The sequence below is a fragment of the Eriocheir sinensis genome, chromosome 19 (assembly GCF_024679095.1).
Source record: "Eriocheir sinensis breed Jianghai 21 chromosome 19, ASM2467909v1, whole genome shotgun sequence".
In the NCBI taxonomy this organism is placed as follows: domain Eukaryota; kingdom Metazoa; phylum Arthropoda; class Malacostraca; order Decapoda; family Varunidae; genus Eriocheir; species Eriocheir sinensis.
The window spans coordinates 837,262-852,600 of NC_066527.1; the positions used below are offsets into that span (position 1 = coordinate 837,262).

The 15,339-nt window shown below is 39.5% G+C and overlaps 1 protein-coding gene across 9 annotated transcripts in view; it reads right to left on the reverse strand.

Annotated features, from left to right (window-relative positions):
- The window catches only part of LOC127000504 (uncharacterized), a 195,281-nt gene that overhangs the window by 54,154 nt on the left and 125,788 nt on the right, over positions 1-15,339 (reverse strand). For all 9 annotated transcript variants that reach the window (XR_007754252.1, XR_007754251.1, XR_007754250.1 and 6 more), the window contains exons 6-8: positions 9,682-9,825; positions 6,664-6,882; positions 6,014-6,226 (exon numbers count right to left, since the gene is read on the reverse strand). Coding sequence is in view for 2 of the 9 variants with exons in the window: in XM_050864233.1 (XP_050720190.1) it covers positions 6,014-6,226; positions 6,664-6,882; positions 9,682-9,825 (576 nt within the window). In the remaining 7 variants the exon portion in view is untranslated. The remainder of the gene's footprint in view (positions 1-6,013; positions 6,227-6,663; positions 6,883-9,681; positions 9,826-15,339) is intronic.

The following is a 15,339-nucleotide window of genomic DNA, read 5'->3' on the forward strand; positions in this document are numbered from 1 at the left end:
GTTTTTATCTCTTCCTTTGTGTCTGTCTTTCTATCTCTCCCTCTATCTAATTATGTCTTTGTTTTGGTATTTCTGTCTATGTCTCTATCTCTATTTCCCTTTCCCTCTGTCTATCTGTGTTTCTCTCTGTGTTTTGCTTTTTCTATCTACCTATCTACTTATCTATCTACCTATCTATCTATCTATCTATTTGTATATCTGTGTTTCTCTCTGTCTTCCCCTTTGTCTATCTATCCAGCTATCTATCTATCTCTCTATCTGTCTATCTATCTCATTTGTAAGTTGCCAAAGAAAACGAAAAAAATAAAAATAAAACCTTCCATTAGATCCACCATCCCTATCACCACCACCACCACCACCACCACTTGACAAAACAAAGCGTGAAATCGACCAACCAACCGACGAACGCACAAACAAACACTCAAACAGACAAACAAACACAAACACGTTCTAAAAATAGGTCGACTTTTTTTTTTTTACAGCGGAACTTCGTGTGTGTGTGTGTGTGTGTGTGTGTGTGTGTGATATAGGAGGACACTAAGCTCACTTTTCTTCTCTACTCTCTCTCTCTCTCTCTCTCTCTCTCTCTCTCTCTCTCTCTCTCTCTCTCTCTCTCTCTCTCTCTCTCTCTCTCTCTCTCTCTCTCTCTCCCTCCTCTCTCTCTCTCCTCCTCCCTCTCCTCTCTCCCTCTCCCTCTCTAATTTGCCATTCAGTCGGTGTTTTTTCACGAGTGTTTTTTTCTTGACGTGTTCGGACGCAGGGAACGAAATGATGAGGTGATGTGACGCGACTTTCAACGAGACTCCTTTTAGTGGTGACATGTGTTTTTCTTCATTTTTATTAGCGAACAGTCTGACTTACAACTTTGCGGGAGGGGAGTGAAGTGACCGTTCCCCTTTTAGCTGCAACTTTTCCCTTTGTGTTTTTGTTTTCACTGGGGTAGAATCTGACTTACGTATAATTTTGTGAGAGAGAAATGATGTGGCCATTCCTATTTAATTTTTAGCTTGCACATTTCTTCTTTGCGTTATTTTTTATTTATTTACCAATCTGGGAATGCTAATGATGTGGCTGTTTCTGCGTTAATAATGTGACCGTTTCTGTGTTAGTGGTAAAAAAAGAAAAGGAAAGGGGGGAGAGATGACTTACGAGGGAGATGGAAACTGAAAGGGAGAGTGAGTGATTGACTGAATAAATGTGTGAGTGAGTGAGTGTAATTTGTTTTTTTTCTGTGGTATTACTATTTTTTTTTTTTGGCGCTTAGTTCGACTTTACAAATCAGAGAAATATTGATGTTGTGACCGTGTCCTATTTTGCGGTAACTGTTTTCTTTGTAACTTATCATTGGAGTAATTACAACTTTGTGACCGATACTCTTCTAACGATAACATTATTTCTTTATATTTTTTTTTTCCTGCATGGAGTCTGACTTACAAATCTGAGAAATGTTGTTGTGACCGCTTGTATTTTTACGGTAACTTTTTTTGTCTGCATTTTTTTTCTTCAGATTTTTGTGGTTTGTAGTCTGACTTGTAAACACAGGACATAATGCTGCTGCGACACTTTCCAGTTCGGGGTTATATTTCTTTTCTTTGCATTTTTTATTTGTATCTTTCTAGTGGCGTGTTGTCTGGTCTGAATATATAGGAAATGACGCTGGTTTGACATTTTCTTATTTTTCTGTATAATTTCTTTTCTCTACATTATTTATTCGTATTTTTGTGGCTTGTAAGTTAGCTTTTAAATATAGGAAATGACGCTGGTTTGACATTTTATTACTTTGCTGTGTAATTTCTTTTCTCTACAATATTTAATCGTATTTCCGTGGCGTGTAAGTTAGCTTTTAAATACAGGAAATGACGCTGGTTTGACATTTTATTACTTTGCTGTGTAATTTCTTTTCTCAACAATATTTGATCGTATTTCCGTGGCGTGTAAGTTAGCTTTTAAATACAGGAAATGACGCTGGTTTAACATTTTCATATTTTGCGGTAACATTATCTTCTTTACATTATTTATTCGTATTTTTGTGGCGCGTGAGCTAACTTGTATAAAAAGAGAGAATGGTGCTGGTTTGACAGTTTCATATTTTGCGGTAACTTTATTCTCTTGTCATTTTTCACTTATATTTTTGTGGCAAGAAATCGAGCTTGCAAATATGGGAAATAACTCTTTTTTTTGACAGTTGTTTATTTTCCTCTTGCATTCTTCCTTGTCATTTGAGTGTTTATATTTTTTTGCGACGCTGACGTACATTCTGAGAAACGTTGATGCTTTGTTGATGCTCAGACCAGGCAGTAAAACAACACTCATTTGTATTTCTTCTTGCCTTGAGGGAATAGACGCAAATCCTGTTGTGGCGAGCTTCTCTGTTTTCCCGTTTTGCTGACCCGATATTTGTCTTTATTCTCCTCATTTTTCATTTATATTTTTGTGGCAAGAAAACGAACTTGCAAAAATGGGAAATGGCTCTTTATTTGAGTTGTTTATTTTCCTCTTGCATTTTTCCTTGTCATTTTTTTTTGTTTATATTTTTCTTTGCGGCGCTGACTTACAAATCTGAGAAACGTTGATGCTTTGTTAATGTTCAGACCAGGCAGTAAAACAACACTCATTTGTATTTCTTTTGCCTTGAGGAAATAAACGCAAATCCTGTTATGGCGAGCTTTGTTTTCCCGTTGTGCTGACCTGATATTTGTTTTTATTCTCCTACAACAAGGTCCGCCGTGTCACTGGTAAAAGAGTGAGGAAAAAATTATGGTGATGTTTTTTTCGTCCATGTTAATACGAGTTTCCAGTGAAGACTTGGATATTCTGAGGCAAATTAATGGTCGCTTCTTTATTCGAGGTCAACGGTGGTCCATTTGTATTACACTTTTCTTCTGGTCAGTATTTTCTATTCTTTCCTATTATTTTCTTTTATATTCTTTTTTTTCTGTTGAATATGTTTTTCTTTTCCTTTTTCTTTCCTTTTTTCTAGTATTTTTTATTCTTTCTTTTTCTTTCTTGTCTTGTCTTTCATTTTTCGTTTCTTTCTTCTTTCTGATCAGTATATTTTCTTTTCATTTTCTTTCCTATTTTTTAGTATTTTCTTTCCTTTCCTTTTCACATCTCTATATTTTCTTCCTTTTCTTTTCCTCTTTTATTCTTTCCGTTCAGTATGTTTGCTTTTCTTTTTCCTTCCCTTTTTTTTACCCTCAAAGCTGAAGGTCAAGTCACCCGAGAGATAAAACCCGATTCAGTGGACGATGATTAAGTTAGCTAATTCTTACTGGAGTGTAACGTGCGTGGCTTTCGTGTTGTTTATTTGTCCATTTTAAACTCTCTAACGTGAAGCATTTATTTATTTTTATTTTTATTTTTATTTATTTATTTATTTATTTAATTTTTTTTTTTTTTGTGTGTGTGTGTGTGTGTGCGTGTGTGTGTGTATGTGTGTGTGTGTGTGTGTGTGTGTGTGTGTGTGTGTGTGTGTGTGTGTGTGTGTGTGTGTGTGCGTGTGTGTGTGTGTGTGTAATGCGGATATGTAAACGAATTAGTCACTAAACTGGATTCGAAATTTCACAGTAAGATTTTTTAGTTGGTGTAAAATTCGCCTTCCACTTCTGCAAATTTGTTTTTTTTTCTAATTCTTTTCTTCTATTTTCTTTTTTTACCTCGCTGTTAATTAAGTCCTCGGGTGTACTACAGTTGTGTTAGCGGATAAATAATTGAGTTCGCGCCATTAAAATTTCAACATAATTTTATTTACACCAGGCTGCTACTCTGCTATTGTGCTTTATATTGTTTTTTTGTTTGTTTTTCAACTTGATTTTTATACACTCATTTACGCAGAATAATTAAATGAACGAAAAGATTAATTCCACCAAAACTGTTTATCAATCTTCTTTTTCTATATTTCTCTCCACTTATCTTTATCTTCATTTTTTTAGTTACTCTACGCAAGATAAAGAAATCAGTAAAAAAAATGAATTCAATCAAAACTGTTATCAATCTTCTTTCCCCTCTTTTCTTTCCACTTATCTTTTTTTTTTTTTTTTTTTTGTTACTCTACGCAAAATAATGAATTTTTTTTTTCCACCCAAACTGTTTATCAATCTTTTTTTCTTTCTTTCTCTCCTCTTCTTTTCTTAGTCGCTCAATTACGCTAAACAAAACAAAACCTGAAACCAAAAAACAAATTCCACCTCAACAGTTTATCAATTTCCTTCAGTTTCTTTCTCTCTTTTAATCTCTTTTTTTGGGGGGTCATTCAGTAAAGCAAAATAATAAAAAAAGAATAAAAAATAAATTCCACCAAAGCTGTTCACCAATTTCCTGCAGTTTCTTTCTCTCTTTTAATCTCTTTTTCGGGTCATTCGGTAAAGCAAAATAACAAAAAAAGAATAAAAAATAAATTCCACCAAAGCTGTTAACCAATTTCCTGCAGATTTTTTCTCTCCATTTATCATTTTTTTTAGTCGCTCGATTACGCAAAATAATTAAACGGATAAAAAAATAAAACGTACCCGAAAACACTAAACTCCACCGCAACTGTTTATCATTTCAGAGGAGCGCGAGAGAGAGTGTAGCTTGTTTTTCCGACGCTTGTGATCCGCGGCTGGTAGGGTCAGGTTGTTGTTGTTGTTGTTGTTGGCGGTGGTGGTGGTGGTGGTGTTTTTACTGTTCCCAATGTTTTTGTTTTGTGGTGGTACTCGTGGTAATGGCAATATTAACTATACTTTTGTTCCTTTTCTCTCTCTCTCTCCTATCTCTTGTCTATCTATCTGTTTATTGTCTATCTCTTGCCTGTCTCTCTTTCCCCTCCTTTCTACTTCATTCTGTCTCTCTCCCTTTTATTTAATCTTTCCCACCTTATCATTCTTTATCCTTGTCTTCTTTACCACTCACTCCCTTGATATTTTCCTCCATCCCTCAAAACCTCCCTCACTCTCTCCCTTTTTCCTTCCTTGGTTCATTCTTCCTCATCGTAAAATACAACCTTTCCTTTCTACTTCATTCTGTCTCTCTCCCTCTTATTTAATCTTTCCCACCTTATCATCCTTTATCCTTGTCTTTATCACTCTCTTTATCACCCTTAATATTTTCCTCCGTAACTCAAAATCTCCCTCACTCTCTCCCTTCCTCCTTCCTTGGTTCATTCTTCATCATCGTAAACTACAACCTTTCAGTCTAAGACCCTAACTCTAATAACATCTTCGCTCCCTCTTTCCATCTCTGTCAACGCAAATCACAACCTTCACACAACCTTTCTATCCCTTTCTCTCTCCCTCCCTTCCTTCCTTGGTTCATTCTTCATCATCACAAAATACAACCTCTCAAGCTCACTCCCCAACAAGAATCAACATCTTCGCTCCCTCTTTCCCTTTCTCAATCAACGCAAATTACAGCTTTCAGGCAACCTAACGACACAGCCCTCCAATCTTACCAACAATAACATCAATCGTATCTCACATATTCTCTCACTCACTCAACGCAAAACACAAGAGCAAAGCCTTCCAATCCACGCCCCGAACAATAACACATTCGCCCACTCACTTCTTCTCTCACTTCACGCAAAACATAACAAAACCTTCCCGTCTCCCATCTCAATAATAGCAACATCCTCGCTTATTCATTTCTTCCCTCACCCCACGCGAAACACAACAGCAGCGCCTTCCTTCAAATCCACACCCCAGACAATAAGGCTTTCGCTCACATATTCTCTCTCTCACTCCACGCAAAACATAACACAGCCTTTCAATCTTCCATCTCAGTAATAACAGCATCCTCCCTCACTCATTTCTTCCCTCACTCATCGCAAAACACAAGAGCAGCGCCTTCAAATCCACACCCCAAACTATGAGGCTTTCGCTTACATATTCTCTCCTCCATCCAACGCAAAACATCGAAACCTTTTAATCTAACGCCCTAACAATAGCACAGTCGCTCACTCATTTCTTCTCTCCTCTAACGCAAAACAACAGCTCCGTCCAATCTCACGCCCCAAGAATAGCCAGGCTCAAAGACTCACGTGTTTCATTGTCGCAGGAGACCTCGTGGGCGGCGCCGAGGGACCGAGGCACCTTGTTTCCTTGCGGATCGACGCACCAGCAGATGAGGCCGTTCCTGGAGCACTGGCGAGCTATATAGAGACCGTCCTCCTCCTTGCACTGAGGTACGTAGCCCTTCCCCTGCCGCTCCGTCACCACCAGCAGCTCGGCGATCATCTTCTGCTGCAGACACGCTGGATGGGGCATAGAGAAAGGTTTACTGAGTGGTTGGGTGGAGTCAGAGAGGGAGAACAGGGTGAAGGCTACGTTAGGGAAGACTAGAATTGGTGGATATGATGGGTAGGGAGAATGAGCGTATAGTGCAAGGTAGGAAGCGAGTCTTGAGAAGCTGGTTAAGGGAAGAGAGGTAGAAATGAGTGAAGAATGTTACGGTAAGCTTTACGGGAAGAATAGAGTAGATGTAGAGGATGAGAGAATAAGACAAGGTGGAAAGTGAGTAATGAGTGACTGGATTAAGAAGAGAAAGGAAGAGAAATGAGCGAAGAAAGTTACATTGGGTTTATGGAAAGAACAACTATGAAACGTCCCCTTCAAGTCCCTAACCCCCTCCCTCACACAAACCTGACGCTAACACCTGTGAAACGACCCCCTTAAACCCCTAACTCCCCACCTGTCAGATTAGCCGGCTGGACGCAGTGTTGGCCGCAGATGTCGGAGATGCAGCACTTCTGGGTGGAGGGACACTGGAGGTCGTGGAGGCAGGAGGCGCCGCACCGCATCTCCTCCTCCTCGCCGCCCACGCCAACCACACCGCCGCCGCCCTCCACCGGACACTGGCCTGGCTTCTTCAGCTCGTCCACGGCGGCACAGCACACGCCATAGTCACGCCCTGGGGGAGAGAGAGAGGAAAATACGTTGTTTATAATGGTTTTCTTAGTTTAGTTTGGATTTGTTTGTATAGTTCGACCCTGGGAAAGAGGACGAAGTACTTTTGTTTGTTGATTCTATTAGTTTAGTTTGCATTTATTTACGTAGATGGTCCCTGGAAAAGAGGAGGAAGTGTTTGTTTTGTATATTATATTGTTTTGCTTGCATTCATTTACACTGAGGACCTTGGAAAAGAAGAAGTGCTTTCATTATGACTTTGTATATTCTGTTAGTTTAGTTTACGATCATTAGAATGGATGGATATAGTGAAGGAGAAATTATGTATATAGGTAATTACTGACAATACATTCAGATAGACACCTGGGAAAAGAGAGGGAAGTGACGTTTATGTTGATTTTCTCGGTTTAGTCTCAATATATTTACAAAGATGGGCATTAAGAGGGAAAATAACGTAGGTATAAAGGTAGAAATTGACACGTATATAAAGACAAAAGAATGAAGACAGAGAGAGACGTAAAGAAACAGACATTACCCCACAGAGAAAGGAAGACAGATACAGAAAACATACTTATTTAAAAACAGAAACAGACATTAACACACAGAGAAAAAGAGATACAGAGAAAGAAAGATAGAGACAGAAATACATGAAACACAGAGAGACAGAAATAGACAGTAACACACAGAGAAAGAGAGATACAGAGAAAGAAAGATAGAGACAGAAATACATGAAACACAGAGAGACAGAAATAGACAGTAACACACAGAGAAAGAGAGATACAGAGAAAGAAAGATAGAGACAGAAATACATGAAACACAGAGAGACAGAAATAGACATCAAAAGAAACTGAGAATATATATTGGTAGAAATTGACACTTATATAAAGACAAAAAAACAGAGACAAAGACAGACATAAACAAACAGACATTAAGACACAAATAAAGGAAGACAGATAAAGAAAAAAACATACATACTTAAAAACAGAAAGAGACATTAATACACAGAGAAAGAGAGTGAGATACAGAGAAAGAAAGAAAGATAGAGAGAGAGAAATACATCAAACACAGAGACAGAAAGACATCAAAACAAACTGAGAGAGGAAGATTATAAACACACACACACACACACACACACACACACACACACACACACACACACACACACACACACACACACACATATGTAACACCTCAGAACTCACCCCACACAACCCTTCCTGACAGTATTATGGCGTCTTTAACACACCACATAAGCGCATTAAGAGACACACACACACACACACACACACACACACACACACACACACACACACACACACACACACACGAAGGGGGAGGAAGAGAGACAGAGAGAGAAAGAGAGAGAGAGGGAGAGAGCGAGCGCCATAAACGAGATAATAGACTTAATATGAACACAAGCGATCTGCCGTTAGTGAGACAAGGGGAAGCAGAGGGTTAAGGACGAGAAGGGGATCGGAATACACGTGAGAAGGGATTCAAACCTATACACACGTTAAAGATAAATGATGAAACGTTCTGGGAAATTTATGTATATGAGAGAGAGAGAGAGAGAGAGAGAGAGAGAGAGAGAGAGAGAGAGAGAGAGAGAGAGAGAGAGAGAGAGAGAGAGAGAGAGAGAGAGAGAGAGAGAGAGAGAGAGAATGATAAACAGAATGACAATGAGAGATAGAAAAAGAAACGAAATAATAAGAAAATAGAGAAAAAAAACATGAAATAAAGAATAAATAAAAAGGATGATGATAATAATAATAATGATAGCGAGAAAAAAATAAATATTCACTCATTATTTTCCCTCCAAGAGTTTAAAATCATTCAAAGCCTTCGGAAATAAAACAGAATAATAATAAAGAATCCAATCTCATTCCAGCTCAATACTAAAAATAAAAATATAAATACAATAAAAAAAATACATATACAATAAAAGAATCCAATCTCATACCGGCGCAAGGAGAGAGACGAAAAGGAATTGAAGGCTTTATTAGGCATCGCAATCATAGTTATACTTAAGCTCATGCTCCCCTTAATAGACGTTCCAAGGCTGATTAATTCCCGCTCAAAAATCGCTTACAAAGTCTTTACACGGGAGGCTTGGAGGAGGAGGAGGAGGAGGAGGAGGAGGAGGAGGAGGAGGAGAAGGAAAAGGAGGAGGAGGGGAAGAAAAGAGAAGAAAGAGAGGAAAGGAGGAAAAAAAGATAAATATCAGAGGAAAAAAGAGAGAGAGAGAGAGAGAGAGAGAGAGAGAGAGAGAGAGAGAGAGAGAGAGAGAGAGAGAGAGAGAGAGAGAGAGAGAGAGAGAGAGAGAGAGAGAGAGAGAGAGAGAGAGAGAGAGAGAACGTGATACCGAAACTCTTAATTAAAAGGAGATCGGATTGTAAGGAGGAAATAAGAGACTGAAAAGAAACGAAAAGAAAAAACAATCAAACAGCTCGACCAATTAGGTAAGAACACACACACACACACACACACACACACACACACACACACACACACACACACACACACACACACACACACACACACACACGGACAGATAGACAGATAGGTAGATAGATATATATATACGTCTTGTACTGAGCAAAACTTAGATAATGCAATACAAATAATAAAGTTTTAAGAGATTAATACGTAAGAAAAAAACAAACAAAACTTACAAATATCATAAAACACTAAAAAAAGAGCCTATTTGGAGAGAACACAAGCCTAGACGATCGCGAGTCTAGTATGTGATCGGTCCATGGTGAACTAGTCTCATCCCACCTACACCCTCCCCTCACACACTCACCGGGCTGCACGTTGCACTTGTACAGCGTGGGGCAGGAGGGCGTGCCGGGGGCGTCGCCGCAGAGGAAGGGCCGCTGCTGCCCGTCCCCGATCATCAGAGGCTCGCCCATCGCGCACAGACTGGACAGGCTGCGCGGCTTCTTACCTGAGAGGGAGGAAAGACCGATTTATTACCAGCAGCGTTAGTGTTAGAGGGATGGTAGAGGGAGGGAAGACCAGCGTTAGTGTTAATGGGATGGTAGAGGGAGGAAAGATCGATTTATTACCAGCAGCGTTAGTGTTAGAGGGATGGTAGAGGGAGGAAAGACCGATTTATTACCAGCAGCGTTAGTGTTAGAGGGATGGTAGAGGGAGGGAAGACCAGCGTTAGTGTTAATGGGATGGTAGAGGGAGGAAAGACCGATCTATTACCAGCAGCGTTGGTGTTAGTGGGATGGTACCGTTTCCAGCTGTCCGTGCAATTAATTCACGAAAAATCAGAAAACATAGCATTCCTAGCACAATTACGCTCTGTTATATTATCACCAGCGTCGTAGCGGACACACAAGTAACGACCAAAACTAAGCTGACTATTTGCCGAGTTAAAAATGCGCTGCGCAGTCACTGGATGAATGTTGTTAAGGTGTTTCTGTAGCTGCCTTTCTATAATTAAATGAATGAGGCAGACAATACTTTTTTTTTGACTTGGTCCGAAAATGAGAAGGGATGACTATTTTTTTTATACATTCTTTTTTGCCGTGTGAGTACGTATATCTAAATGAGCGATGGTGAAGATACTTTTTTTGCCATGTGTACACGGGGACGAGAGGATGAAGATACTTTTTTGCTTGTTGTGTACACTTAATCAAGGTAAAAGTCTGGAGTATCTAAACCTTGCCCAGCCCAAAGGTGTGTACAGGGGATGAAAAATTGCCGCTTAATCAGGCTTTCTTCTTAACTTGCACGCCTCATTCTCTCTCTCTCTCTCTCTCTCTCTCTCTCTCTCTTCGCTTCCTTTTTATTTTTCCTTTCGTTCTTCTCTAAGTTTTTTTCTTTATCTTCTCTCTCTCTCTCTCTCTCTGTGTGTGTGTGTGTGTGTGTGTGTGTGTGTGTGTGTGTGTGTGTGTGTGTGTGTGTCTTTCGTACAAATTAAGTCAACAAGACGAAGAAAAAACCGCTCCATGTAATTCCAGTTGCTTGTTTAGAGAGAGAGAGAGAGAGAGAGAGAGAGAGAGAGAGAGAGAGAGAGAGAGAGAGAGAGAGAGAGAGAGAGAGAGAGAGAGAGAGAGAGAGAGAGAGAGAGAGAGAGAGAGAGAGAGAGAGAGAGAGAGAGAGAGAGAGAGAGAGAGAGAGAGAGAGAGAGAGAGAGAGAGAGAGAGAGAGAGAGAGAGAGAGAGAGAGAGAGAGAGAGAGAGAGAGAGAGAGAGAGAGAGAGAGAGAGAGAGAGAGAGAGAGAGAGAGAGAGAGAGAGAGAGAGAGAGAGAGAGAGAGAGAGAGAGAGAGAGAGAGAGAGAGAGAGAGAGAGAGAGAGAGAGAGAGAGAGAGAGAGAGAGAGAGAGAGAGAGAGAGAGAGAGAGAGAGAGAGAGCGAGAGAGAGAGAGAGAAGAGCGAGAGAGCGAGCCTTTTTTCTGAGAGAGAGATAGCCAACGAGAAGAAAAAAAGAAAAAACGAACGAAAAAAATAAAAACAAAAAAATCGTGTTACTCTATAGAAGAAAAAACAAAAGAAAAGAAAACGAAGAAGAAGGAAACGAAGATGAAGAAATAAACTAAGAAAAGAAACGAAGAAGAAAGAAAAAAGATGAAGAAAAAACGAAAACGAAAAGAAAACGAAGATGAAGAAAAAGAAAAATGGGAACAGAAAATCTCTCTCTCTCTCTCTCTCTCTCTGTCAGGCCGATGAAATATTAATTAACTCATTCACTTAGTCGCTCTCTGTGTTATCCCCGGACAAACATCGCTATTCACAACGCTAATAATAATCTGCTTCAAAAAAGTTTTGAATCCGGTAGAGTTTGTTTTTCCGACTTTTATCATTATTATTTTATCTCATTGTGACGGACTTCGGGTTTTTGAAAGATATGAGGATTAATAAATAGACAGGGAGACGCAGACAGACAGATAGAAAAAGATAGATACCTCAGGATAGACAGGCAGACAGAGATTGGGTTGACAGATAGACGCAGAGAGATCGCCAGAAAAAGACAAACAGACAGAGGTTGGGTTGACAGATAGATGCAGACAGACTGATAGATATACAAATAGACAGAGGTAGGGTAGACACAGACGTACACAGACAGACAGACAGAAAGACAGAAAAAGACAGCTACCTCAGGAGAGACAGACAGACAGAGGTGAGGCAGACAGGCAGACGCAGACAGAGAGATAGGCACATAGACAGACAGACAGATACAGACAGACAAGCAGATGGAGATGCAGACCTCAGCCCTACACCCACACACATATATATGACCATTCAGTAAATGATTATAACCATGAAAAGGATCTGAATATACACATGGAGCGGCGAAGAGCAGGCAGTCCATAAGAAAGTAAAGAAAACAAACAAACACAAAAAAACTGAATTTACACGTGGCTCGTAGCACGTAAGGTAAGGAAATAAAGAAAAACAGAAAGAACTCGAGGAACATAAAACTAGTAGAAAATATTTGTAACCAGTAACGAAATATAGAAGAATCATGAAAGAGTTCGATTTTCACGTGCGGCAGCGAGGAGAATGTATCTGTTTAGCGCACTGAGGCGATGAGGGCTGGTGTGTGGCCGCGGTGACGCACGGGAGTCCGACGCCGCGCATTCAAGGCTCAAGGTTGTCTCCGCGTGGACGGATATGACAACCCCGCCGCCGACGCTGCCCCGGCAACATCAACGCGGCGGCAGCGACGGGCCAGGCAGGAGGGCGCGGCGGCGTATCCCTGAGCTGTACCAGTGGTCAGCGACAGGCCCAGTTTAGGTTTAAGGTTAGGTTAATTTCGTTCTATATTAATACTTTTTGCCGGGAAATACGAATAATAATTAGAAGATTGATATAGATAAGTAGATTAGGTTAGATAATGTTAGGTTTTAGGTTAATTTAGGTCTACATTGGTATACTTTTTGCCGGGGAAATTGCACCGTGTGACTTCCAACCAAACCAAACCTAACCTAACCTAACGTAACTTTACTTGACCTGGCCGGCCCAACGACGCAGCAACGCCCACTTCACCATGTAGCAGCAATGCCTTCACGCCCTTGTAACCCGCGCGTCAGCCACGGCCCAGCGGCTCGGGGCGGCGCCAATCACACGTACACTTCAGAAATAAGCGGCCCGGGGAGAGGCTTCACGGGAGGCAGCTCTGTACAATGAACCCAGCTGCTGATGCAATGACGGAGGCGGCCAACGGTGCGTCTGGGTTCACGTTTATTGCCCGCAGCTCAGCGCGATGACGAACACGAGGCGAAGTTTATGGAAAAATAGTTAGCGAAGCGTATGGAATAAATTGATGGTATGAGCATATGGAAACTATATCTAAAGTGATGATTAGTGCAAAAAAGCGAAAGGAAAAGAGGAAAGGGAATAACAACAAAACTACTACTACTACTACTACTACTACCACCACCACTACTACTACTACTGTTACTACTACTTCTACTACCCCAATAATACTAACACTACTACTACTACTACTACTACAACCACAACAACTACTACTATCGCTAATAACAATAACAAATACACAAATAAACGGAATAATATATATACCAACCATCCCCAACTACATACACAAGCCAGATCTCACACAATAAATCAATAAATAACAAACAAACGTAGCCATGTATATATATCAACCCGCCAATACACTATGCCGAGAGCTTACAAAAGGAGCGTTCGAGGGGCGGTGATTAAGTGCACGCGCGAATGCAACGAACGAACGGCAAGGCGGGCGAGGTGCGTTCAGGTCCGGCGTTCAGGTTATGTAGCGTTATGTCAGTGTTATGCAGCGTTCATTATGGCGCATGCGTTCACTTTAGCGTCCATTATGATTTTAGAGTTCATTATAGCATTAATTATGGGTTTTAACGTTCACTGTAGCGTTCTTCTTGTTTTGACCGTTCATTATAGTTTTTTTGCGTTCATTATAGCGTTCATTATGTTTTTAGCGTTCATTATAGCGTTCATTATGTGTTTTAGCGTTCATTATGTGTTTTAGCGTTCATTATGTTTTTAGCGTTCATTATGTGTTTTAGCGTTCATTATGTTTTAGCGTTCATTATAGCGTTCATTATGTTTTTTGCGTTCATTATAACGTTCATTATGTGTTTTAGCGTTCATTATGTTTTAGCTTTCATTATGTGTTTTAGCGTTCATTATGTTTTTAGCGTTCATTATGTGTTTTAGCGTTCATTATGTGTTTTAGCGTTCATTATGTTTTTAGCGTTCATTATGTGTTTTAGCGTTCATTATGTTTTTAGCGTTCATTATGTGTTTTAGCGTTCATTATGTGTTTTAGCGTTCATTATGTTTTTAGCGTTCATTATGTTTTTAGCGTTCATTATGTGTTTTAGCGTTCATTATGTTTTTAGCGTTCATTATGTGTTTTAGCGTTCATTATGTTTTTAGCGTTCATTATGTGTTTTAGCGTTCATTATGTGTTTTAGCGTTCATTATGTTTTTAGCGTTCATTATGTGTTTTAGCGTTCATTATGTTTTAAGCGTTCACTTTAGCGTTCGTTATGTTTTTAGCGTTCATTATGTTTTTAGGGTTCATTATTGCGTTCATTATGTTTTTAGCGTTCATTATAGCGTTCATTATTGCGTTCATCATGTTTTTAGCGTTCATTATGTTTTTAACGTTCACCATAGCGTTCATTATGTTTTTAGGGTTCATTATAGCGTTCATTATTGCGTTCATCATGTTTTTAGCGTTCATTATGTTTTTAACGTTCACCATAGCGTTCATTATGTTTTTAACGTTCAGCATAGCGTTCATTATGTTTTACCGTAAACTATAGCGTTCATTACGTTTTTACCGTTCATTATAGCGTCCATGATTATAGTTTTTAGCGTTCATTATAGAGTTCATTATGTTTTTAGCGTTCATTATGTTTTACCGTAAACTATAGCGTTCATTATGTTTTTACCGTTCATTAAAGCGTCCATGATTATAGTTTTTAGCGTTCATTATAGCGTTTATTATGTTTTACCGTCCATTATAGTTTTTACTGTTCATTATAGTTTTTATCGTTCATTATAGCGTTCAGAGTTCAGATTATCTTCCATTATAGTGTTCAGAGTTCAAAACAGCGTTCATTATAGCGTACAGCGTTCATTATAGCGTATATCGTTTAGCTCGTCATTAAAATTTAGTATAGTGTTCAGTTTACAGTTCGTTTTATCCTTGAGTTTATCGTTTATCGTTGAGTTTATTGTTAAGTTTATCGTTAAGTTTATCGTTCAGCGTTTAGCGTTTAAGAGGAGATTGTTGAACGAAAAAAAAATACTTCACAAAAATCGGTTCGGTTCGGTTAGTCTTCGTTCCCTAGTGACGTTCATTGCCCTTCTCTCTCTCTCTCTCTCTCTCTCTCTTTTTCTACCTCTTTTATTTTCCTCCTCCTTCTCCTTCTCCTCCTCCTCCTCCTCCTCTATTCATTCTCTTTTATTTCTCCTTTCCGTTCTATGACTT